At 39.6% G+C, this 27365-nt stretch overlaps 1 protein-coding gene across 1 annotated transcript in view; it reads right to left on the reverse strand.

Annotated features, from left to right (window-relative positions):
- The window catches only part of LRP2 (LDL receptor related protein 2), a 295072-nt gene that overhangs the window by 52141 nt on the left and 215566 nt on the right, over positions 1-27365 (reverse strand). Inside the window, exons 49-58 of the mRNA XM_089660407.1 lie at positions 26357-26558; positions 25143-25438; positions 22689-23205; positions 16747-16899; positions 14886-15056; positions 11782-12005; positions 7979-8156; positions 5358-5554; positions 4306-4551; positions 3394-3522 (exon numbers count right to left, since the gene is read on the reverse strand). Of these exons, the coding sequence (XP_089516533.1) occupies positions 3394-3522; positions 4306-4551; positions 5358-5554; positions 7979-8156; positions 11782-12005; positions 14886-15056; positions 16747-16899; positions 22689-23205; positions 25143-25438; positions 26357-26558 (2313 nt within the window). The remainder of the gene's footprint in view (positions 1-3393; positions 3523-4305; positions 4552-5357; positions 5555-7978; positions 8157-11781; positions 12006-14885; positions 15057-16746; positions 16900-22688; positions 23206-25142; positions 25439-26356; positions 26559-27365) is intronic.

A 27365-nucleotide genomic window follows, 5' to 3' on the forward strand; every position in this document is an offset into this window, starting at 1 on the left:
CACTTTGATACTTTCTGTGAACTTTGTGCCATATTCTGTAAATGAGTTTTGGCTAATTCTGAATTTATGGTGTAGGACAGACTACATACTTTAATAGGACAGTGCAAAATATAATTGCAGTGACTTGTATAATTATCCTCCCCACTGGACCATTTGGAAACTCAGGCACTGCCTGAGGGCCCAGGGTCAGTAGGGGGCCCCATGAGATGCCCCTGGTACCCTTTTCATATCTTTTTTGAGTTTGGGCAAGGACACAGGGGCCCCATGATCCCCTATTGCCAGGGGCCCAAATGAGTTGTCAGTCTGCCCCTGGGTATGTACCATCCCTTATGCTGATTTTTTTTTTTTTAAAGGTTTTGACTAAGATGCATTCACTATATCTGGTCTCCCACAGTACACAGAATATGGAAATGCAATTATTTTAGTAAATATATACTGCTAAATACCTTTCTCATCAGCAGTTAGAGCAGTCTTGTGACGTCTATCAGTTAATGTTACCCCAGTATTTCATATTCCTGATACTGCATGTGTTTGTTGCAACATGTACTTGTGTTAAAAAGTATTCTGTTCTCTTTGTATTGTGTAAAGGATTTCTTCCTTTGTTTGTGCCAGCCCGCCTGCTTTCCTATTCCTCTGAGTTTTCTGGCTGTGCTGGGAAAACAGACTGTCTATCCTCCAATGATCAGATTGTGCTGACGTGGCCCCTGCACAGCCATATTCTGAGAAGATTGTGTCCTGCTTTTCTCCACCCCTACCCCTCTAAGTCTGTAATGCAGCTCAGAACAGGGATTATGTTTTTTTTATATATATACACACATATGGTTTGTCTTTAATTTCTGTTTGAAACTGAATGGGTTGTTTTACAATGTATTCATTCACATATACTTTAAAGCGGAGCTTTATCCATAACAACCTAATAGTGTTCTGTAGCAAGGAACATACAGTCAGGTCCATAAATATTGGGACATCGACACAATTCTAACATTTTTGGCTCTATACACCACCACAATGGATTTGAAATGAAACAAACAAGATGTGTTTAACTGCAGACTGTCAGCTTTAATTTGAGGGTATTTACATCCAAATCAGGTGAACGGTGTAGGAATTACAACAGTTTGCATATGTGCCTCCCACTTGTTAAGGGACCAAAAGTAATGGGACAGAATAATAATCATAAATCAAACTTTCACTTTTTAATACTTGGTTGCAAATCCTTTGCAGTCAATTACAGCCTGAAGTCTGGAACGCATAGACATCACCAGATGCTGGGTTTCATCCCTGGTGATGCTCTGCCAGGCCTCTACTGCAACTGTCTTCAGTTCCTGCTTGTTCTTGGGGCATTTTCCCTTCAGTTTTGTCTTCAGCAAGTGAAATGCATGCTCAATCGGATTCAGGTCAGGTGATTGACTTGGCCATTGCATAACATTCCACTTCTTTCCCTTAAAAAACTCTTTGGTTGCTTTTGCAGTCTGCTTTGGGTCATTGTCCATCTGCACTGTGAAGCGTCCAATGAGTTCTGAAGCATTTGGCTGAATATGAGCAGATAATATTCACGAAACACTTCAGAATTCCTCCTGCTGCTTTTGTCAGCAGTCACATCATCAATAAATACAAGAGAACCAGTTCCATTGGCAGCCATACATGCCCACGCCATGACACTACCATCACCATGCTTCACTGATGAGGTGGTATGCTTAAGATCATGAGCAGTTCCTTTCCTTCTCCATACTCTTCTCTTCCCATCACTCTGGTACAAGTTGATCTTGGTCTCATCTGTCCATAGGATGTTGTTCCAGAACTGTGAAGGCTTTTTTAGATGTCGTTTGGCAAACTCTAATCTGGCCTTCCTGTTTTTGAGGCTCCCCAATGTTTTACATCTTGTGGTGAACCCTCTGTATTCACTCTGGTGAAGTCTTCTCTTGATTGTTGACTTTGACACACATACATCTACCTCCTGGAGAGTGTTCTTGATCTGGCCAACTGTTGTGAAGGGTGTTTTCTTCACCAGGGAAAGAATTCTTTGGTCATCCACCACAGTTGTTTTCCGTGGTCTTCCGGGTCTTTTGGTGTCGCTGAGCTCACCGGTGCGTTCCTTCTTTTTAAGAATGTTCCAGTTGTTTTGGCCACACCTAATGTTTTTGCTATCTCTCTGATGGGTTTGTTTTGTTTTTTCAGCCTAATGATGGCTTGCTTCACTGATAGTGACAGCTCTTTGGATCTCATCTTGAGAGTTGACAGCAACAGATTCCAAATGCAAATAGCACACTTGAAATGAACTCTGGACCTTTTATCTGCTCATTGTAATTGGGATAATGAGGGAATAACACACACCTGGCCATGGAACAGCTGAGAAGCCAATTGTCCCATTACTTTTGGTCCCTTAACAAGTGGGAGGCACATATGCAAACTGTTGTAATTCCTACACCGTTCACCTGATTTGGATGTAAATACCCTCAAATTAAAGCTGACAGTCTGCAGTTAAAACACATCTTGTTCGTTTCATTTCAAATCCATTGTGGTGGTGTATAGAGCCAAAAATGTTAGAATTGTGTTGATGTCCCAATATTTATGGACCTGACTGTACATTCCACATTAATAATTATTCTACCAAAATTATTGTGTGCTGTAAAGGGCCTCCTTGCATTCTTCATGTGTCTTCTTGCTGAGCATTAGCATTTTATTGAAGCCTGGAGCCCCTGAGCAGCAGTAAATCTTTTATATTTGCATTTTATATTTTTGGCATAGTGCCTAGAAATAGAGAGAAACTGAGCATGTGCATAGCAGGGTGAGACAGTGCATTATTGGATTTTAAACAGTATAGGCATTTATTTTAAATGCCTTACATAGTTATACCTGCAAAAAGGGGCAGTCTGAATGGCTCTTTCAGGACTTTATTTTCTAATAAAAGTTCCACTTTAAGCTTCAAATCCACAATTAAAACACAGGAAGAATAAGACAAAAACTCAACTCTGCCTAGAGTAGGCCATCTACTATATCCCACTAGCCAGAGCAACAGAGAGATCTATGGTAATGCTGAAAGTGCCACAGCAATCCAGAACTGTAACGAGGGAAACCTTCTATGAGAAAACCATATTCTGGACATTCTAGGTTTTTTAGAATGATGGGGAACAAACGAAAACCTATATCAGAGCCAATATGTAGTTTGTGATACAGAGCAAACATGAAAAAAAGGTTTTCTAGTTATCTACGGGCTCTTTAAATGTACTTGTTCAATTCTCATCCCTGCAGGAGATTGTGGCTTGCGGACATGCATATGTATAGGAAAATGGAAACATAAAGGTAGTACCGTAATTGCAATTCTGCTTAACTGGTCAGATTATATTAAACAATGAAGATATAATATGCATGATTCTCTAACAATAGCTAACTTACCACAATCCTGCTCATCAGAGTTATCCCTGCAGTCATCATAACCATTGCACACAGCCCAAAGTGGGATACAGCGGTAGTTTGTCTTGCAGTCAAAATCAGTATGATTGTCGCAGCGGTAAGCAGGGCCCACTAGGAGAAAGATGTGAGCAATGCATTATTTCTAAATATTAAGCATGTATAAAGATATTTTTTAACTGCTAAGTTGCCAACATCTTCTTTATCTCCCTCAAAAACCAGCCATTTCTAAGGATCCAGAACCAATAAACAATCTGATGGCAATGGCTGCAGTACTTTCACAGTCCCTTATAACAAAGCAGCCAGCAATGAAGCCTTCTATATGTATATTATTGAATGAATACATTCAATATCATCAATGTTCAAAGAGTAATTCATATTAATATATTAGCAGATTTGTTTTTCCAAGCCTTTTGATTTCTCCAGACATGATTATATATGTGAAGTCTACATACGTGATTACATATGTGAAGGTTATGATCTAATGTGTTCATAAACTGCATGGGTGCAGACACCTACCAAAACAAATACATATTTGTGTGTAACTACCAAATGGGCACAATGGCAGATGTGGTCACAAAGGTGGCGATTTACTAACACTGATGCACTCCAATCAGCTTCTAACTTCAGCTTCTTCTATTAAGCTTTGCAAATAAAATCTGGAAGCTGATTGTTTTCCTTGCAGAGTTGCACCAGATTTTGCACACTCCATAGTAAATAACCCCCATAGTGACAATACCATACAGTCATTGGGTCCGATTATTTCAGAATTGGTCAAATTTAATTTTATAAAAGTAGAATTAAAGATGAGGTCGCCAAAACCCAATTCTGACCCACAACAGTCAGCCTGATTTTTTCTTTGTATAGCCACCCTGAACAGATTAGGATCTTGCTTACTGCATTCCTCCATTGGTTCATCAGAGTGATCACCACAGTCATCGTCTACATCACATTTCCAGCTCTGAGGTATGCAGCGTCCATTTTTACATTTAAACTGCCCTGGACTGCAGGTGCGGGTTGTACAGTGGGAGCTGTCCTCATCTGAGTTGTCTCCGCAGTCATCATCACCGTCACACTGCCAAGCCTCAGGGATACAGTGCTTATTAGCGCATTGCCACTGATGATCTTCACACTGGTGATTAGCTGCAGAAAGCATACTAATTACATAAAACTATTATAGATAACCAAAAGAATTATTGCTGAATCCATGTATCCAATGACTAATAAATAAGAAGTACAATTAGAGCCATTACATTCTAACATATGATGGGTATTCCTGAAGACAGTTTACGTTTTCCCTTACTTTTCAAATGCTCCATCACTTCAGAACATAAATGCAGGAGACAGAACTCCACCAAACTGATCATGTAATTTAATTCCAAGCTATTTGATGGCAAGTCACACCATGAGTCATCTTCTGAACAGCTTCTATTTGACTGAAGTTGAACTCATTGTGAGTGCAGTCTCTGCGTGCAATTAATTATAGTTCCTGAAATGTTGGAATTTTTTTTTTATGGTACATATGTATGACTGTCTGTGGAGTTTGTTTCCTTAATGTACTAATTATTCAACAAGAATTAGCACATAAAATGGAGTTTCACTCAAAGCTGTGACAACAGTTTTGCTGGGATGGAAAAATAAAGAGTAACAGAAAAGCTGAAAGAGTTACCTCTCCTGGAGATAATAATGTCCCTTCCAGTAGTAGTCACATGTGTGTAAGCCTTAGTACTTGCTGGTCCCATGATGTTGGTTGAAAAGTAGGATCAGCCAATCCAAACTTGGATCTTTGCCTTCATCAGAGGTAACTAGTCCAAGTGTCTAGGCCTTCACAGCATAAGTATTTGAGCCCTTTTATCATTTTCCATCCAAGAAAGACTGTTAAACTACTACAAATGAAAACCCTACTGTATAAGGGGTGCAAAAAATATAACAAAATTTACTTTACATACCACAAAGTATTGGATCTTCATCAGAGTTATCTGGGCAATCTTGATGAATGTCACACAAGAAGTGAACACTTGTACAGTTTCCATCATTGCACTGGAATTGTCCTATGGGGCAGTACCGATGAGGACACGAAGAGGGCTCATCTGAGCCATCCCGGCAATCTCGCTGACCATCACACTTCCACCAAATAGGGATACATCTGGAATATAAAACTACAATGTGAATTTCTTTGTGAATTACAAAAAACAAAATCATAAAATAGAGAATAACATACAGTCAGATCCATAAATATTGGGACATCGACACAATTCTAAAATTTTTGGCTCTATACACCACCACAATGGATTTGAAATGAAACGAACAAGATGTGCTTTAACTGCAGACTGTCATCTTTAATTTGAGGGTATTTACATCCAAATCGGGTGAACGGTGTAGGAATTACAACAGTTTGCATATGTGCCTCCCACTTGTTAAGGGACCAAAAGTAATGGGACAGAATAATAATCATAAATCAAACTTTCACTTTTTAATACTTGGTTGCAAATCCTTTGCAGTCAATTACAGCCTGAAGTCTGGAACGCATAGACATCACCAGACGCTGGGTTTCATCCCTGGTGATGCTCTGCCAGGCCTCTACTGCAACTGTCTTCAGTTCCTGCTTGTTCTTGGGGCATATTCCCTTCAGTTTTGTCTTCAGCAAGTGAAATTAATGCTCAATCGGATTCAGCTCAAGTGATTGATTTGGCCATTGCATAACATTCCACTTCTTTCCCTTAAACTCTTTGGTTGCTTTTGTAGTATGATTTGGGTCATTGTCCATCTGCACTGTGAAGCGGCGTCCAATGAGTTCTGAAGCATTTGGCTGAATATGAGCAGATAATATTGCCCGAAACACTTCAGAATTCATCCTGCTGCTTTTGTCAGCAGTCACATCATCAATAAATACAAGAGAACCAGTTCCATTGGCAGCCATACATGCCCACGCCATGACACTACCACCACCATGCTTCACTGATGAGGTGGTATGCTTAGGATCATGAGCAGTTCCTTTCCTTCTCCATACTCTTCTCTTCCCATCACTCTGGTACAAGTTGATCTTGGTCTCATCTGTCCATAGGATGTTGTTCCAGAACTGTGAAGGCTTTTTTAGATGTCGTTTGGCAAACTCTAATCTGGCCTTCCTGTTTTTGAGGCTCCCCAATGGTTTCCATCTTGTGGTGAACCCTCTGTATTCACTCTGGCAAAGTCTTCTCTTGATTGTTGACTTTGACACACATACACCTACCTCCTGGAGAGTGTTCTTGATCTGGCCAACTGTTGTGAAGGGTGTTTTCTTCACCAGGGAAAGAATTCTTCGGTCATCCACCACAGTTGTTTTCCGTGGTCTTCCGGGTCTTTTGGTGTTGCTGAGCTCATCGGTGTGTTCCTTCTTTTTAAGAATGTTCCAAACAGTTGCTTTGGCCACGCCTAATGTTTTTGCTATCTCTCTGATGGGTTTGTTTTGTTTTTTTCAGCCTAATGATGGCTTGCTTCACTGATAGTGACAGCTCTTTGGATCTCATCTTGAGAGTTGACAGCAACAGATTCCAAATGCAGATAGCACACTTGAAATGAACTCTGGACCTTTTATCTGCTCACTGTAATTGCGATAATGAAGGAATAACACACACCTGGCCATGGAACAACTGAGAAGCCAATTGTCCCATTACTTTTGGTCCCTTAACAAGTGGGAGGCACATATGCAAACTGTTGTAATGTCTACACCGTTCACCTGATTTGGATGTAAATACCCTCAAATTAAAGCTGACAATCTGCAGTTAAAGCACATCTTGTTTGTTTCATTTCAAATCCATTGTGGTGGTGTATAGAGCCAAAAATGTTAGAATTGTGTCGATGTCCCAATATTTATGGACCTGACTGTATATAGATTTTTTGCCTAGCTCTATACAACAGGAGGTAAACAGGAATACTTATGATTCCCCCGTTTTAAAAGTAATTGCCTGAAATACCACAGTTTGGAACTTCAAAGCAAAAATCCCACTCATAATTACAAAGAATAAAATAGAGAAAGATTCCACTGATTTATGGAAAGTGAGCTTTTTTTCTCTTTTAGTTTTGTTCAGCTAGGTCAAGCTGGGAAAGTGTGGCTACACACAGGGGAAAAAAATAAAACTGCTGCATAGCTGGATGACATTTATATTCATGGGAGAAAACACAAGGTTTGTAAATTGTGCAAGATTATATCAGGGACATATTTTGTGATTTTTTTTAGGCACCACCAAACATGGGACTGTGTGTTTTGTGAATGGCCAGGAGAAGAGGGGATCGAGGCAGAGTGGCCTACATCAGAGTGGCCTGCATGTACAGTGATTGCTGTGCTAATCCCAACATCTAAACAAGCTGTTTTTCAGGACATACTGTATAAAAAAAGCCTGCATGATGAGGGGGTTCTTTTTTAGGCAAAGGTATGTTTTACTGCTTTAACCATGGTAAAGTTATCGTGCACAGAGATGGGCTTTGAGTAGAGTTATTTTTTTAACTCAAGTTTGTGCTCCCAAAAAGCATGCAGAAAGTTTATAATCTTAAAGATTCAGTGTGACCAACAATTAACAAGGCAACCTACCGTTCACTGTCAGAACACAGGAACTGAGTACTGGAACATGATGGGAGACAGCGCACAATGTTTCCAAACTGCATCGCCAGAAAATTGTCTGGACATTCACAGGAGTATCCCTGTCCTCCTTCCTTAATGAGACACAGGTGAGAGCAGCCACCATTGTTTCTACCACATGGATTACTCACTAAAAGAGAAAACCATTTCATTTCACTGTAAACATCTAACGTATTAAAAGAAACACAAAACGCCAACATATGAGAATATGAGAGTGATAACTAGAGATTAAATTACTTTCAGGGTTTCCGAATGATATCTGGAAACAAAATATTTTGTTTTTTCAGAATTTTAATAAGTTCTGTCTGGGTCCTCAAGTCCAGAGGTTTTGTAGAGCTTTAGAGGGGTTACAGCCTTCATTCCTAGGTCCACATTTTACCTGGTAGCCAGACCTCATTGTTAGTCTCTGCTGTGCACATGGCTTTATATCTGTGAGCTTACTGATACTCAGAGCTCTCTCTCTCTGTTTTGGGAGCCTGCTGGGTGAAAAGGCTAAATGCCAACAGAACACTAAAAGGTACTGAGTTGTTTGTTTTGGAGAACCCATTAAGCAGCACTTAGTTAGTCAGGAACTGACCTTAGTTTAGTTGGTTATACAGAGAAGCAGATGTTTTGCTTGTTTAATGCTATGGACTTGCTGTACAAAGCCCTTCTGCATTGAAACTGTGTTTGTTTTCTGCCTTGAAAAAAAGTGCAGGGCAAATCTGCTTGGTCTGTTCCTGGGTGACCCTGTCTCATGCATGATTAACTGCTGTCACTACCTGTTGAGCATGTCCCCTTACAATATATATATTCATTTTTTAAACAACATAAACCAGTTATTATGAACACTTCAAGAAACTTAACAAGTTCTCTTTATAGCCCATCTTCTCTGCTATTTTATTCCCTTTGCTCCCCTCCAGCATGCCAGTTGGAGCACTGTGAAATACCCAGTACTTCTTGGCATGGGAAAGCATGTGACTTTGAGTTAGCTTTAAACACTTAATGCTTATAAAGAGTTATATACTTATTCACTTGTGTGTATGAAATGCACCTTGCGCTATTGAGCTCCATAAACAACAAGCTTTTTTTCACAAAAAAATTGGAGATAAGGAGACCCTGGAAAATGGGAAAAAGAACTAAGAGTTCCACCAAATTGCTACAAATACAGTTGAAAATCGAAAAATTTGAATTTCTTGCAAAAGTTCATTTATTTCAGTAATGCAACTTAAAAAGTGAATCTAATATATGAGATAGACTCACTACATGCAAAGCAAGACAGTTCAAGCCGTGATTTGTCATAACTGTGATGATTATGGCTTACAGCTCATGAAAACCCCAAATCCACAATCTCAGAAAATTAGAATATTACATGCACTCAATAAAACAAGGATTGTACATAGAACAATATGGGACCTCTGAAAAGTATAAGCATGCATATGTACTCAGTACTTGGTTTGGGCCCCTTTTGCAGCAATTACTGCCTCAATGCGGTGTGGCATGGAAGCTATCAGCCTGTGGCACTGCTGAGGTGCTATGGAAGACCAGGATGCTTCAATAGCGACCTTCAGCTCTTCGGCATTGTTCGGTCTCATGTCTCTCATCTTTCTCTTGGCAATGTCCCATAGTTTCTCTATGGGGTTCAGGTCAGGCGAGTTTGCTGGCCAATCAAGCACAGTAATCCCACGGTCATTGAACCAGGTTTTGGTGCTTTTGGCAGTGTGGGCAGGTGCCAAGTCCTGCTGGAAAAAAGTCAGCATCCCCATAAAGCTCGTCTGCGGAAGGAAGCATGAAGTGCTCCAAAATATCCTGGTAGACGGCTGCGTTGACCCTGGACGTAATGAAGCACAGTGGACCAACGCCAGCAGATGACATGAGTCACATGTCACATGACTCCCCAAATCAACACAGACTGTGGAAACTTCATACTGGACTTCAAGCATCTTGCAGTGTGTGCCTCTCCATTCTTCCTCCATACTCTGGGTCCTTGGTTTCCAAATGAGATGCAAAAGTTGCTTTCATCAGAAAAGAGGGACTTTGGACCACTGAGCAACAGACCAGGTCTGTTTTTCTTTAGCACAGGTAAGACGCTTCTGACGTTGTTTGTTGTTCAGGAGCGGATTGACAAGAGGAATATGATATTTGAAGCCCATGTCCAGGATCCGGATGTGTGTGGTGGCTCTTGATGCACTGACTCCAGGCTCAGTCCACTCCTTCTGAAAGTCCCCAACATTTTTGAATGGCCTTTTCCTGACAATCCTCTCCAGGCTGCGGTCATCCCTGCTGCTTGTGCACCTTTTTCTTCCACACTTTTCTCTTCCACATAACTTTCTATTAATGTGCTTTGATACAGCACTTTGGGAACATCCAACTTCTTTTGCAATTACCGTTTGAGGCTTTCCCTCCTTATGGAGGGTGTCAATGATGGTTTTCTGCACAACTGTCAGGTCAGCAGTCTTTCCCATGATTGTGATTCCTACTGAACCAGACTGAGAGACCATTTAAAGGCTCAGGAACCCTTTGCAGGTGTTATGGCTTAATTAGCTGATTAGAGTGGGACACTTTGAGCCGAGAATATTGCACCTTTTCACAACATTCTAATTTTCTGAGATTGTGGATTTGGGGTTTTCATGAGCTGTAAGCCATAATCATCACAATTATGACAAATCACGGCTTGAACTATCTTGCTTTGCATGAGTCTATCTCATATATTAGCTTCACCTTTTAAGTTGCATTACTGAAATAAATGAACTTTTGCACGATATTCTAATTTTTTGAGTTTCACCTGTAAATACTCTAAATATTAAAATGCAATATATCATACTTTGCTAACTAAAAAGATAATTACATTAAAATATGTATGTTTCAAGTCCTGACCATAACAAATTAAGAATATACAGTATACATTCCCTTTAAGACATGCATAGCTCTCTATTCTCTATGATTTTTTTTCTCTGTATTTCACACTTTTCTGGGAGTAAAACCCTACCTGGCCTAGGGTGACAATGATTACTCACTCTACTGTATCTGTGAAGAAGCAGTGTTGTCACCCTAGGACAGGAACTACAGAGCGCCTACTCTCCCCTTATCTCCTTAACATAGCTTCAGGTGATCTGTAGTCCACACTGCTAAACTGTGCAGGGTTGATATAAATGCTTGAGAAAACATTGAAAAGAACAAAGGACAGCATTAGATTTCATTCAGGATCAACAAGTATTTTGGCACTTATGGAAGAGATTTTAAAAAAATAACACTTTCATATTTTACAGACCAAAGGGAAGCATATAAGAGAATGTAGGGTTTACGTACACTTTAACATAAAAAGGATTTTTCAGCAAACTCACTTTTGCTAAAATCAGCCCTCTCACCCCCAGAACTTGCCAACAGCAACCAATTCATTACAGAAACAAAAAATGAACAGACCTCAAAGCCCATACCTCTAATAGATAGAAAACTATCAAACACTCCCAGAGCTCAAAATAAAAAAACAATTACTACAGACCCTTTCTACTAAATGTCTACCCTACAAGACTGGCATGGGAGTTCAAACATATAAATAAAAAGAAAAACATAGAAAAAACCTAAATGCAGCCACGGTTGCATAGGAGTTGAATATATGCGTTTTCTTTTTTAATTTGTATATTTGAACTTCTGTGGAAGCCCTGTAATGTAGACATTCAGTAGCAGGGTTACTCAACCAATCTATTAGCAATATAACAAATTATGTAAGAACATGCAAAATAATAACTAGCAATATTGCAAAAAAGACTACTTACTAATAGGTTGTCTATATGGATGATACACGTGAATATCAAAGGGCCTGTGTGTGGTATTGACCAGCATGGTTCTCCCAGACCCATTATACTTGTTTCCCTTCTCCACTGTTCTGGTGTTCCAGTCAGTCCAATATATTGTGTCTTCAAATACAGTGATTGCAAAAGGGTGTGGCAGAGTCCCATCGAACACTGCATGACGATGTTGGCCATCCAGATCAGAGAACCTACAGGATAGTAAGAGAGGGACACTACTGAGGCTAACATCTAACCCACATAGAGCTGTTCACTCAGACTCCTGGCTGCAAAAACCAGGTACAAACAGTGGCAGATTAAAACAACATAATACCAATAAAACCCTCATGGTGTTCTGTTTTAATGCAGGTAATCCGATTAGGCAGATAAAGGTTTGGACAAAAAGTGCTATTACATAACATTACATTGTACTGAAACAGAGATATCACATCAGCGATAAAGTTCTGTAAAAAAAGCAGCCTAGAAGTGGAGAATTTACTGGCCAAGAACACCAGAAATGTCATTATAATAACAGGCAATACTTTGTTTGGGCTTTACCCTACCCCGCTTGGGGAATGTTTACTTCTAAATGACAAGAATAACAAGCTGGGTGCAACAGTCTCATGCATTACCTTAAAACCCATTTATTAATTAAACAATGAAAATGTATACACTCACAAGAGCCATAAAGATATGAAAGTATAGGAGATGGAAGTCCAATATAAAACCAAGGCTTCACTCTTGTTTCTACTGCTCAGTGAGGCCTTAGGTTGTTATTGTTTCACTAACATTATAAAAATGATTTTTAGCACCACCCCCTTAGGAGTCGCTAGAAGATTTGGGTCCCCCTATAGTCATGTACAGCCAGGCAATCTGCATTCTCCACAAAAGCTTGCATTCAAAGTCAGAAATCAGTCCTTGAGCTTTTGTTTTGTTGTTTATTGAACGGATTTAGAACTGGGATAGGGTAAGGGGTGTATAGGATGCACAAGGGAACCGAACACTGAGGACAAACTTCCTGGAACTATTCACAAATTTTTCTTTGTAGTACAGTCTCTGTTGGAAAGCTAGCCATTGTCTCCACAATATACCACCCCAGACCCTAGATTAAATTCTCCTCTTCACCCAGCAATCTGGAGGTTCTCCTGAGCAGGAGATCTGGCTCCTGTCCCTTTAACTAGTTGAATAGTCACTAGGGGAAATGGGGAAATATCTTAGATTGGTTAGGACCCCTCAAAACCAGCCGGATGTTTTATCCCACATTACTCTGATATAAATTAAATAAAGTAATCATCTTGGATTCTACCACCATTGGTGTGGCACTTCCACTACCTTTCAGTTTTTGGATTCTCTCCTATATGGCTGGTTCACAACTATGTCCTACCATTTAGAGTACTTTTAAAGGGAATTTATAATGGCTCACTCACACCTAAGTGTCAGCATTACCATATCCTCTGCAATGTGCGCACCTGAGTGAATGGGCCCTCAAAAGTGGATTATAATTCCCCTGAACAGTAAAGGGCATGCTGCATTGTTGTATGTTTATGCACACTAAGCAGGCCCATTGAAAGTAATGGCAAATGCATCCCTGCCTTTTTTACAAATCTGCACCATGAAAAATCCCTATATTGAATGATTAACCTCACTTTGCACATTGAATGAAGAAAAAAAAAGCACATACATTTGCATCATACCAAAGCACAAAAACAAACAAAGTAACATGCAGAAAAATCAATAGCCAAAGATCAAAAACAAAAATTGCTACAAAGACATTCTCAGGCTTGGTTCACACCAATGCAGTGTGCATTTTGTCTGTTTTGCAGTGCTTTTTGCGTTTTTGCACACGCGTTTTAGCTTTGTTTTATGTTTTTTGCTAAAGGGGAATTGTCTTTGTTGCTGGGCAGAATAAAAATGCAAAACGAGGCAAAAATGCACTACATGCATTTCCGCAGCATCCCCATTGAACTCTATTGTAGCAAAAAAGTTGCTCTTTGCGTTTGAAAAAGTCCCAGTCCCTTTCCAATAACGCAGCAGCTAAAGAAAGCATAGAAGTGAACGTGTCCCATAGGAAACCATGATTAATAGATTTTTAGTGTGTTTCTGCAAAAAGCACTAAAAAATGCATTGGTGTTAACCAGGTCTCAGAGTGTTCAAAATATGTAAGAAGCTGTCATGGGATTCTAGCAGCTACTGCCAGTTAAACACCATTTTACTGCTACCAAAGCTATGACAAAAACTGCGCCAAAGCTTATTTGCTAACCCCCTTTACTATCTAATCATTGCTAAAAATATCAGAATAATAACTTGTAAGTAGGACCTTAGTAGTGTGTTATACAGTAAGTACCTTAAAAATTCTAATTTGTCAATCAAAACAACATTAATTTATTAATGGTGGCAGTACCCTTTACCCTTAGGCAATCAAGGGGAGACTTAATTCCTGGCTGGTGGCAGATCGTTTTGGAGGCAAAAGTTCCTTATCATCTAAGAGACATTTAGTAAGGTTAGCCTTATCCTTATTAAGGATATTTGTCCCTCTGAAGAAGGGGACACTGATCCAGGAAATGTATAAGGAATTTGAAAATTAACACATATTGATGCACAATTGTGACAAATAAAACCACAATTATGGCCTATATGGATGTATTAATGTGAAAGTTCCCCCCTTTTTGGTGGCAAATTATTTGTTGGAAATGTATTTTTATTGCTTTTAGAAAGAACTAAATAAATAAATTCTCCTTTAAAAAAATATGTCTTTACAATTTGGATTGGTTATGTACGTATAGAATGCTGTAAAAAAAACCTACTTACAAGTGTTCTTATTCTTATCATTATTAGTGGGATATTGATGTAAAAACATTTAATCTATATTGTAATAAGTGGCCATGGCTATTAGAGTTGACATCATACATATTTCTCATTGTTAATAATACTTAGAGGGACCAGAGGGATCACTAGAGGACATTTGCCCATGCATGGCCAACCTAACAATGACAAGTAAGTCAATGTGTTTGACAATGTCAGAATCAGTGATGCCATGACTGTATATGTTGTAGGAACAGTTACCGAGTTGCTTTATTCTTCTATGTACGTACTCAATGTAGTTCAAGTGGGCATCAGCCCAGTAGAGCTTGTCATTGCTGTAATCTATTGTGAGTCCATTTGGCCATTCTATCTTAGTGGAGATAATAACAGTTTTGTTCTTCCCATCCATCCCAACTCTGCCAATATATGGCTTGTCTCCCCAGTCCGTCCAGTAAACATGCCTGCCAAAAAAAGAACATTATATGTCAGTTTTTTTATAACAATAAAGTATTCAAGGATAACTTCACATAAGAGAATTAATTCAACAATAGGTAAGGTGGAAAAAAACATCTGCGTGATTTTGGCTTTGGGACACATTGAAGAAGTTTGGGCATGTAGGAATAAATGAAACCTGTCTGCTGCATGCTGTAAAGCACTACCTCCAACACTAATTCACAAATTAACTACAGATGCTGCTAAGATCTTGCCTTCAAAATGCCTCTGGATCTGAGGCAGAAAAAAATACCGACTGTGTTCCATGGTTTCAGAACTGTTCTCCCTTTGAAACCAAAGGAAAGATTGTTTTGAGGTTTGAGGAACATATTTTCATAAAGAGGTATGCCTAAGGGTAAGATGTGTTTAAGTTTTAGGTTGAGGTTTAGGGTTAAGTTAGGGGTTAACTTGAAGTCAAGAGTAAAGGCCAGGCCATAAGCGACTCGAACTTGAGCCATGGCTGGCCATGCAGTTCCACCCATGGCTTGAATGTGAGTCATGGGTGTCCTTGTCAGCACCAACAAGCTCCACAAACTTTGATTGAGAAATCAAAGTTACAGGTAGAAAACTGCCAGCTGAACAGCGACTGCATCCAAACAGACGCAGTCACTGACTGGGTATTGAGACAGCCACAGGGACAACCGCTGTCTGAATATCCACTGTTTGGCATGGATGGAGGAATCTGTTCGATTTCTCTTGTAAAGTCTGCAGGCCAAACAAGTGAAAACATTGTGGATATGGCTAGCTTTAGTACCTTAATGTTTTTTTGTGATAACTGTTTTTCAGTTGTTTTTCATAGTTCAAATGGCAAATATGCACCCACATATCACATATACTAAGTGTTAGGCTCAGTAGTTATGACTGATGAAAATGTAGCCTTTCAATAGGTATGACTGATTAAAACGTAACCTTTGAAATTATGGAAATTGTATTGCTATTATTCCGACATCAAAAATAGCCAGACCAATTCTCAAGAACAAAAACCTTGAAAGTACGGGACTTGAGCGCTGGAACTGAGAAGTACTGGACTTGAAATCATATTATAGTTTGACTGCAAAACAGTTAAGGCAAGATTCTGACACAATTATATCCAAAAGAGGGAAGTATTCAGCCAGAAGCCCATCATTGCCTTGGTATAATATTTTGTTCTTTTTTCACTTATTGGGAAATTCAACATTTCTATTTTGCAATCAAATCCATATATGAGAAATAATAAAAATATAAGAAAAGATAGTCAAGTCACTAATAAATTCAAATGAAATGTTTATGCCACTATCTCATTTGCTGAATGCTTCAGATAGAGACAGGAAAACATTCTACATCTATCAAAATGTGAATATTTAATGTGACAAATGTGCCTGCTCTGGGATTTATCCAAGTCATTTGCTCAAACGTGATGAAGAGAAATCATGAACAATGATCGTCAAGGGGAAATTCAGTCGCTGCGACATTAATGGATGAGCTTCCAGAAAGACACCTGGATTGCTAAGCTGAGGGAAATGTTAGGTATATATTAATAAAAAGAGAATCTTATGGCATCAGCTGGTTACCTTTCAGGAAATATCAAATCCCAGGCTACAGTCAAGTACAACATAATAAGAATGCTTTTTCCAACTCAAGAAATTAAAGGAAATTTTATTTTAGTAAATCTTATCATACCCTTTCTTTGGATGCACCACAATGGCTCTGGGGTACTGAAAGCAGAAGGTGTTATTCGCATCCACACAACGGTCCACCAGTCTTTTCCTAAACCTTCCATCTAGCTCGGCCACGCTAAGACAATCTTTATAAGCGTCCAGCCAGTACAACTTCCTGAAATCCAGAACACAATACAAATTAAAGTGAGATACATATTTAAAGTGGAACTTCACTCTCAACATGGACTATTTGTAATCCTTATACTGCTAGCATTAGTAAATTTATAGGAAAGTATATCATATTTACTTGTATTAAACCTTTTTTTTTCTAAATTTCTTCAGTTACTTCCTGGTTTCCATGCCTAGGCAAATGATGGCATATAGTAGTCTTCAGGAGGGGAGGGATTTCTGCTCAGCCTATGCCTGAGCTAAGGGCAGATGGATTCCAGGAAGTAAATGCTACACGAATCATCTGCCCTTACTCAAGATGACCACTGCCAGAAATGCCAGGGGGTGTTTCTCAAAGTGATTTCTCAACAAAATAAAATATGCAGACATGGATGGATGGGGGAGTTTGCTTGAATATTAAAAATTAATTAAATAGCATTTTTGGTCTGTGGTGCTCAGCTGAGTAGAGTTCCACTTTAATAATAATACATCTGACCTACCAATCTCTCCCTATAAACACCAAACATTTCCCCGGCTCAGCACACAACCAACATTCTGATTGTTCTATCTGACTGACAGAGTTAAAGTGAACTTGGGCCAAGACAATGCACACTAAATGATTTACTGAACGAGCAGTAAAGGTACTTTAAAATAAACCTTAATTCACGTCTATAGCTAGAAGCATTTTTTTAGAAACTGAAATTAATTTTCAATAATCATAACAGAAGAACAGTGATCCTAGCTTTCAGCAGGGTCTTTGTTGTGAACTTTAAGGATCTTTGGGAGTGAATTATTTTCATGCTACAAGCTAGAGATGTGAGTGAGCTTGTTTTAAGTCTTGGTTCACACCTATGTGTTTTTTAGTGTGTTTTGCAAAACATTTAACATGCTTTCCTATAAATCTACTTCACATCTGTGGACTTTGAGCCAGACTTTTTTCTCGCAGCAGATTGCATTTTGCGTGTAATAGACTTCAATGGACCTTCACCAAAAAAGCAAGTGTTGCATTTTTGGCACATTTTGATGGGTCTTGCAGGTTTCTTTTGGCTAATAGAAAAGTATGACAGTTTTGTTCATGTAGTGCGACTTGGATGCAACTTTACACTCTCTGTCACTCACATAGCATCAAAGCAGCATCAAAGTCACATCAAAGTAGTGCATGAACCATTATATGTGCAAAATCATATTTTTTGGCCAATAGGAAAGTATGACAGTTCTGTTCACGTAGTATGACTTTGATGCAACTTTACACTCTCTGGCAATCAAATAGCATCACATTTGCATCAAAGTAGTGCAGAAACTCTCATGTGTCCAAAGTCGCATGCAAGGGTTAAGGGTTAGGGCTAAATGTTAGAGTTAGGGTTAGCGGTAATTATTAGGGTTGGCGGTAATCGTTAGGGTTAGAATTCTAACTCTAACAATTATTGCTAACTCAAACAATCACCGCCAACCCTAAGGATCACCGCTAACCCTAACTCTAATATCTATCGCTAACCCTCAGGGACGGACTGACCATTTGGAAACTCGGGCTCTGCCCGAGGGCCCAGGGTCAGTAGGGGGCCCCGTTAGATGCCCCTGGTACCTTTTTCATAGGTTTTTTTGTGTTTGGACAAGGACACAGGGGCCCCATGATCCCCTATTGCCCGGGGGCCGCATGAGTTGTCAGTCCACCCCAGCTAACCCTAACCCTGGCCCTTAACCTTAACACTAGCAATTACCATTAACCCTAACTAAGTCACCAAAGAAGCATCAAAGTAGTGCAGAAACCTTTTTGTGTCCAGTCGCATTTTTTTGGCTAATAGGAAAGTATGACAGTTCTCTTAATGTAGTGTGACTTTGGTGCGACTTTACACTCTCTGGCACTCAAGTAGCATCAAAGTCACATCAAAGTAGTGCAGGAACCGTTATGTGTCTAAAGTCGCATGTTAAGGTTAGGGTAAGGGTTAAATATTAGGGATAGGGTTAAATGTTAGGGTTAGCAGCAATTGTTAGGGTTAGCAGTAAATATTAGAGATTCGAGTGAGGGTTAGTGGTAATCCTTAGGGTTAGGGTTTGGTGGTAATTATTTGGGTTAGCAGCAATTGCTAGGGTTTGGCGGTAATTGTTAGGTTTGGCAGAAATTGTTAGAATGCTAACCCTAACAATTACCACTAACCCAAACAATTACCGCCAAACCCTAAACCTAAGGATTACCACTAACCCTCACTCTAATCTCTAATATTTACTGCTAACCCTAGCCCTTAACCCTAACACTAACAATTACCACTAACCAGAATTCTAACCCTATCATTTAACTCTAACCCTAGCCCTTAACCCTAACCCTAACATGTGACTTTGGACACATAAAGGTTCCTGCACTACTTTGATGCTGCTTGCGTGCCAGAGAGTGTAAAGTCGCATTAAGTTACACTACATAAACCAAACTATCACTTTCCTATTAGCCAAAAAAAAACCAAAACGTATCAATACATTTTTGAGGAGTTTTTTCATTAGCCAAAACCCGCAAAACACTGTGGAAAAATGCATCAACCACAACCTGTATATATGTGAACCTAGCCTAAAGCTCTTTTACTGCTTGCTAAGACTGTATGTAAACTATGTAAATAGTTTGATGGCTATAGGCTCCCCACGGGTGCACTTTAATCCAAATTGCAGGCAAGCCAGGAGCAGACAGAGGAGATACAGTACTTGGTCAGTATATGGTCTATGGAAGCAGAACTTCATGTCCCCTACAACGTTCCTTATAAGGCCACAAGATGTGAGGAAGCTAGGAGTGAGGGGTAATGAATGTTCTGCATGCTCTACATATTCACAAACAAGCTATAATACTGTCAATCATCTCTGTTTTTACATTTATTTTAACTGAGGCTGTCAACATTTCAATTTGAAAATAAGTCATAGGTTTGATGTTTGGCAATATAAAAGAAAGAAATGTGAAAAAGGAAAGTATAGTGGGGGAAATTTATCTAGAGCAGCTGTGCATGGCAACCAATCATCTTCTAACTTCAGCTTTGAAAATCAAAGATAGAAGCTGATTGGTTGCCATGCGATTCTGGCTGCTCCAGTCTTAGTAAATTCCCTTGAGTATATTTTAGATGAGTCATTATTATAGTGCTTACCAAATAATTTTTATATAACTTTTATGTTGGCTTGAACTTTGAAATGTTATGGTAGTTCATGCAGAGATTTGTAGATTAGCCACTAGAGGCCGTTACCATCACTATTCATATTTTCTCATACTTAAACTTTGAGAAAAGAAATCAGGCACACAGGGAAAGTGCATTTTTTTTAATGAGTTGTCCTGACATAGATTTCTGATACGAGAAGGTGCAGTAAGCATTAGTGCGATTTCAGATGCAGCTGCTGTTGCACAGCGCCGCACAACTATGGAAATTACATTATTCTCTATGGTGCTCATTTATATCAATGCATTACAGCTGCAGTGCATTTTTTGGAAAAGTAGAGGTACTAGTTTGGTGCTGGTGCAGCTGAATTTTGGTCCTATAGACTTCAATGAAAATGAACCAAAATTATGTGTCTGGTGCATGTACATGCGTTTTTAGGGCATTTTTATGTATAAAACCCAGTCTCCTTTTCTTACAAAAAAAGCTGCATAAGGCAGTGACACTATTGTGGACCTAGGCTAATAACCACTGTCTGCACTGCAAAGCAACAAGCTGAACCTGTATTTGTATTGAGCAAATATGGCTTCCCCATGTACATGTATATTTAAAATTTATCATCAATTTTTCTGCTGCAAACCATGTTGCTCTTGTAGCAAACAGGTATAAAATAGATTTTCTATAACTACCTCTGGACCGCAATATACTCTGAATTAGTGCCCCATGCAGGCACAGTGATGTACTGGTACATCGCTGCCTGATTCCTGGTTTAGGGCATGCGCATATGCACATCCCTGCCTACACCCACTGTGATTGTACACAGCGGGAGTCTGTCAGCAGGTCCCAGCCAATGATTCATGGCCTGGACCGTTCAATTGGCTGTGTGCAATCAGTGAGAACGGTCTCCCTGTTTCAAAGCAGGGATGAGAAACAAAAAGATATTTTAGTCAGCACATAATACACACATTACACATTGTTAGGCACACATTTGACCCCTTGATCGCCCTAGATGTTAACCCCTTCCCAGACAGAGAAAGTGTTTAGTATTACTACTGGATTAATGTCACTGGAGATGTTAGTGGCAGTTAGTCAGTTCCCCTCCGTGTCCTTTAGTGTCAGATTGATAGTGGTCAGATTGCCACTATCGTAATCTCATTATAAGCTGCTGATCACCACCATTAGCAGTATAAAAAAAAAATTCCAATATATCCCATAGTTTGTTGATGCTATAACGTTCATGCACACCAATCAATATACACTTATTGGGATACATTTCGACCAAAATGTATGGAGAAATCTGATTGTTTTATTATTTTTTTTAATTGAATATGTTTTATAGCAGAAAGTAAAAAAATATTGGGGTTTTGTTTTCAAAATTTTCGTTCTTTTTCATTTATATTGCAAAAAAATAAAAGACCCAGTGGTGATCAAACACCACCAAACAAAAGCTCTATTTGTGTGAAAAAAGTATATACATTTTGTTTGGGTACAGCATTGCATGACTGCGCAATTACCAGTTAAAGTAAGGCAGTGCTAAATAAATAATAAAAATATAGTGCAGCGCTGCACTATATTTTTATTATTTATGTTATGAGGTCTAGTGATTCCTTGGAGTGTTCTAGCAGCTGATTTTGTAAGCGCTCGCTATATTCGTTTCTAATTTTGAGTGCTAAATAAATGGCCTGGTCATGAAGGGGATAAAACCTTCCAGAGTTTAAGTGGTTAAACAATAGATTATTTTTTTAACCTAAATCTAAAGCGAAAGCATTTAGCTTTATTTTTGGATAGAAAAAAGAGGAACTAAAATCCTGACAAGTTTTTTGCTGCAGTCTGTATCCCATTGGGGAGTTTTCCCTTAATTTCGTGTCCTGGAGACACAAAGGTAAGTGAGATGAAGTTGCTAAAAAGTGAGGGGATATTCATTGTTAAGGGGTACATTTCTAAAGCAGTGAGCGTGACTTTCAGCAAACTTTCACTGCACGTGAATCCTCCTGGTGCATGTGTTTTACATTTCAGAGATTGATTCACCTTCAGTGAATGCTTGTTGAAAGTCACATTCCCTGATTCATAAATACACCCTTACCAGTACAGGTGTCATCATTGGAAGATTTTTCCATATCTTCTGTTTTGGTGACAGCTATAGCCCTTCATTTACTTATCACTTTCTGGCCCAGAAACTGATTGGTAGTCAAGGAGGTCAAGGTGACAGTGTCATCTACTGCCCCTCATATGCTCTACCTTACCTACAACTCCTTGCAGCTCCTTGCTCCTCTGCAGCCAGCACTGAAATCTGAGTTGGTGACCTGTGGGAGTGGTGCTGTGTTTCTCCTGATTATGTAACAGCACTCAGGACTAGTTATTGGCTGCTAGACCCAGAGAGGAATTCATAGTCATATACTGCCCCATACCTGGAAGTCCTGTATATTCTTGCTAGCTGCAAAGGAACAAGGAGATTCAATTGAGCACAGGTTGGGTGAACCTATGGGGGCCAGAGCACTGTGCCCTGCAATGGCATGGTGAGAGGTTCTCACTAACACATCATCCTAACCAAAACTAAAAAAAAAAAATGCCTTTAAATATACTTCAATGCAAGTGTATTTACACTACATTAGTGGATGTGACGGGTACAAAAATATACTTTTTTCCAATTTTTCATAAGTCAGCACTTTCTTACCTGCCAATCCAATCAACAGCTATGCCCTCCCCATTTGGAATATCATTGTTAATAATTGTCTCTTTGTTGGTTCCATTAAGAAACATTCTCTCAATAACTCTCCTTCCAACATCAACCCAATAAAGCCTATTTTCTACTCGATCAAAGTCTAGAGCCACCACATTGGTCAGGCCTTGCAGAATAAGTGAGTAAGACTGTCCATCCACAGTCAGGTTCCTCATATAATAGCGGTTGCTAAATATGAGGTACGGAGCAATGTTGCTGTTTTGGCGACAGCTTCTACCATCAGGTTCCCGGATGTAACCTGGAGCACATTTACAGATGTAGGAGCCGGCCGTGTTCTCACAGATCTGGCTGCACAGGGAAGGGGATTCCATACACTCATCTATATCATCACAAGTCCGCTTATCAGACATAAGTTTGTATCCAGGCCGACAAGAGCAAAAAAAACTGGTCTGTGTATCCGTACAGTTATGGTCACAGCTGCTGATTGAGGGATCATTACACTCATTAATGCCTGTGCAGAAAGGAAAAAAGATGAAAAAGATGCATTAATTCAAACTGGAAAGTCAGGAAAACACCACATAGTAACACATACTATAGTTACTGGACACAGAATTAGCAGTCTGATGATATTTATTCATTGTACAATGAGATGTCTTAAGAGAGTTACAGATCTTCTGGAAGGTTAAACTGTGCACATATACATGTACACCAATCAGCCATAACCATATGACCACTGACAGGTAAAGTGAATAAAATTGATTATCTGCTTACAATGGCACCTGAAAGTGGGTGGGATATATTAAGCAGCGTTTGGAAAGGAAAAAAATGGCAAGCATAAGGATTTGGGTGATTTTGGCAAGAGGCAAATTGTGATGGCAGCTCTTGTGGGATGTTCCTAGTCTGCACTGGTCAGGACCTACCAAAGTGCTCCAAGGAAGGAAAACCAGCGATAGAGTCATTGGTGGCCAAGGCTCATTGAAGCACATGGAGAGCAAAGGGTGACCCATGTAGTCTGATTCAATAGAAAAGCTACTGTAGCTCAAATTGCTGAAAAAAGTTAATGCTTGTTCTGGTAGAAAGGTGTCAAAACACACAGTGCATCGCAGTTTGTTGCGTAGCGGGCTGTGTAGTCAAAGACCAGTTAGAGCGCCCATGCCAAGCCACGTCAACAGCCCAAAGGGCATACAATGGGCACATGTGCATAAGAACTGGACCACAGAGCAAAGGAAAAAGGGTCCTGGGTAGATGAATTATGTTTTTTTTAACGTTTTGGATGGCAAGGTGCATGCGTGTCACTTAAAGAAAGATCTGGCACCAGGATGCACTACAGGAAGAAGGTAAGCTGGCAGAGGCAGTGCAATGCTTTGCACAATATTCTATTGGGAATCCTTGGGTCCTGCCATTCATGTGGATGTTACTTTGACCTACTCAATATCAGGTGGGTGGTCATAATGTTATGGTGGATGGTCATAATGTTATGGTGCTTGGTCATATTGTATGGTTGATCGGTGTATTTAAACTGTGTGTTTAGCTCCTTGCCCAGACTTTGATCATACAAGGAAAAGTAACACGTTCACTTTGACGTAGGTCTCCCAAGAATGGCCTATACTTTCTTTCATTTTAGAAAAGCCTTGTGTAAGTTATGAGTCACTGTTATATTAGCTTACAAAAAAACTATGGGGTTGATTTACTATAACTGGAGAATGGAAAATCCAGTGCAGCTCTGCACAAAAATCAATCAGATTCCAAGTTTTTTTCCGTCAAAGCTTAATTGAGCAACCTGAAGTTAGAAGCTGATTGGCTACCATGCACAGCTGCCCCAGATTTTGCAGTCTCCAGTTTTATTAAATCAACCCCGATGTATTCCCCAGGAGACAATGTTGATTGGCCCAGATTCTGTCACACAGAGTCACTTGCTCCTTCATACCCAGAAGTACCAGGTATTTCCTTCTGTCATTAGCACTGAATGGAGCAGCAAGTGAGCAAAGGAATGTAAGAATACTAAATGCTACTGTGATTGGGGAGGATAAACCAAACCCATTTGCTTTGCTTTATTCAGAAAAATAGTCTGAATCTGGCTGATAAAAAGATAACAAACATGTTTTCCCAGAGTCAACCTTAAAACATGTATCAAAAGCAAAATAAAATGCTCATAACTAGTGCTCATATATGGAAAAGAAAATCACATCTTTTTTTATGATATATTATCTACATATTTTCCTCTAGAAATATTTATGACCTGTATACAAGCACAGTGTGTAAAGGCCAGTGTTTTGGTAAAGGTCACAGAATTCCAATGTGAACAGACCTTTCATTCACAAGGGTCATTGTACTTTCAGCAATAAATAATAAAGTTCTCCATATTGGCTAAGCCTGAAGGACTAAGTGGAATTTAGCAATTGCTCCATACAACAAACTGTTGATTAATATACAAAACATTCCACGCACCACATCCTTTCTCATCGCTGTTATCTGAGCATTCATCTATCCGGTTGCAGACTTTGACAGATTCAATACAGTGGCCATTGTCACATTTAAAGGAGTGTGGTGCACAGGTTGGCTCTGGAGTGCGGCAGAGATGTTCCAGTTCATCGGACTCGTCTCCACAATCATTGTCCCCATCGCAGACATAGGCCCTGGTGATACAACGGCCATTCTGACAGGTGAACTGGTGCTGCTGACAGGGTGGATAGGTGCATCCTCTTTCATCGCTGCTATCTCCACAGTCATTGCGTCTGTCACACCTGGAGGATCAAGCCAGTGAGAGGGAATATTAGACAGTAAATTCTATTCTTTGTGTATGGCCAGTCTGTTTTTGGAGCACACCAGGGCAATTAAGTAGACTCAGAATTATTCAAAGGTAGCAAACTGTGTTTGCTCTTGAGTGTATTTCAAAGGTAAACCTTCCACAAGTATACCAGTAGCAACTTTTATTTTATACTGCCGTAAGGGCTATCCGGAGAGAAACATGGAAGCTTACATTTCTTCATTTTTGCAAATGCTAACTGCATACTCATCATAACCAGGGTCTGCAAAAGAGTGGGCCTCTAACGTCTCTTCAGAGAAAGTTTACTTTACAGTGGACCTAACAGTCTAAAAGTAAATACAGGCCAGTCCTGCAGATGATCCCCACAACATAGCCAAAAATGCATAGTGAAAATAGATTTAAAAGTTGTATTCCCAGTACTTTTTTGGCACAATTTGTCTAGGGCTTTTATATGATTTCAATAATCCAGTTTTGTTGGAGAGATTAACGAGAAGGATTCTTATGACATCAGTCTCCGATGATGCGACAGGTGACCAGAAAGTATGATTTAGCTATGTTGCTGAGCCATCTACAGCACTTTTTGGCTATGTTGTAAGGTCACCTATGGACTTTAGGTCTGGTTCAACAGCATGCACCTATAAAATACCTGAAGGGAAATTATAGAGGAACTGAATCTGGAAGTTGTGCCAAAATAAAGGCAAACAGGAGACAAATCCCTAGTCACCAGTATCTTTTATAATTAACACAGGAAAACACAATGGATGCATTCATGCATTCGCCGTAAAGTTTTAATGAGAACTCTCAATGATATGGCTCCTTATTTCAGGGCAAAGTGTCACAGTCTTATGCTTTGTTCACATTTGAGTTCATTATAGTGGCTGACTATGTAACAAACCTGAAGCTGCTTCTGATGCACAGCCCATTGCTACAGGCAAATTCCGTACTGGAACAGGATCTTCTTGTGCAATTCTGATGTTCATCATAGGCATCAGAGCAATCTGCATCTCCATCACAGACCCAAGACCGTGGAATACACCTTCTCTCGGGGGGTCTATTGTTGATACAGGTGAATTCTGTTGGGGCACAGCTGCGGTTGGCTGTCAGAAATATGATATGATAATTAGTTTGCTTGATATTCTGTAGAGAGGATAAGCATATTGAATCCACATTGGTAAGCAGGACTGGTAGAAAAAATATCCCCTGCTTTTCAGAAGAGTGAGTTTTTTATTTAACAGGATACCTTTACAGGCCAACTTGCAATGAAACCAATTAATCTTTTGGTAGATTTGGAGCCCTTGAGGAAACCCAAGAAATCACAGAGACTGTCTATGCTCCTTGCTGTTGTGTTGCTTCACCCCATTAGGTGGCGTAACATGTACAAATACGTTTGTGGGTTTATTTATACAATGGTAACACTACCACTTCCATAGTAGGCCATCCAACTCATATTATCTTCCCCCAGTGCGATCCCTGTTACCTATTTGCCACATTGTTAAAATTATTTTTTTTGGCTGCATGAATTATGGGTATGAGAAGCCAAAGGTAATGGCAAGTTTTACATAGACCATCATCATCACTAATGCATGCACTGCCTTATTACAAAAACCTACTCATTATGTTACATACATGAAAACGGTGAAGTGACTGCAAGTAAATGCCAAGCTGCAAAAATGTTATAGCTTCTCCTTCCCAACTTTAATAACTGTATATAGAATAATTTGTAGGCTGCTTCTGCTGTGGTAAGAAAATTACAGGGACTACCCTGTAACAGACAGGAAAAGATGGAGGGGGGGGAGATTTCCCTGGAGAAAGAAGAGGAGAATACCATGAAGAGAAGGAGTGGATGGAACTGCCTTGGAGTACAAAGGAAAGACTTTCCTGCAGAGAAAGAGTGTTCAAGATTG

Source organism: Staurois parvus, unplaced genomic scaffold (assembly GCF_062004578.1).
Source record: "Staurois parvus isolate SC_StPar_1 unplaced genomic scaffold, SC_StPar_1.0 ptg000031l, whole genome shotgun sequence".
Lineage (NCBI taxonomy): Eukaryota > Metazoa > Chordata > Amphibia > Anura > Ranidae > Staurois > Staurois parvus.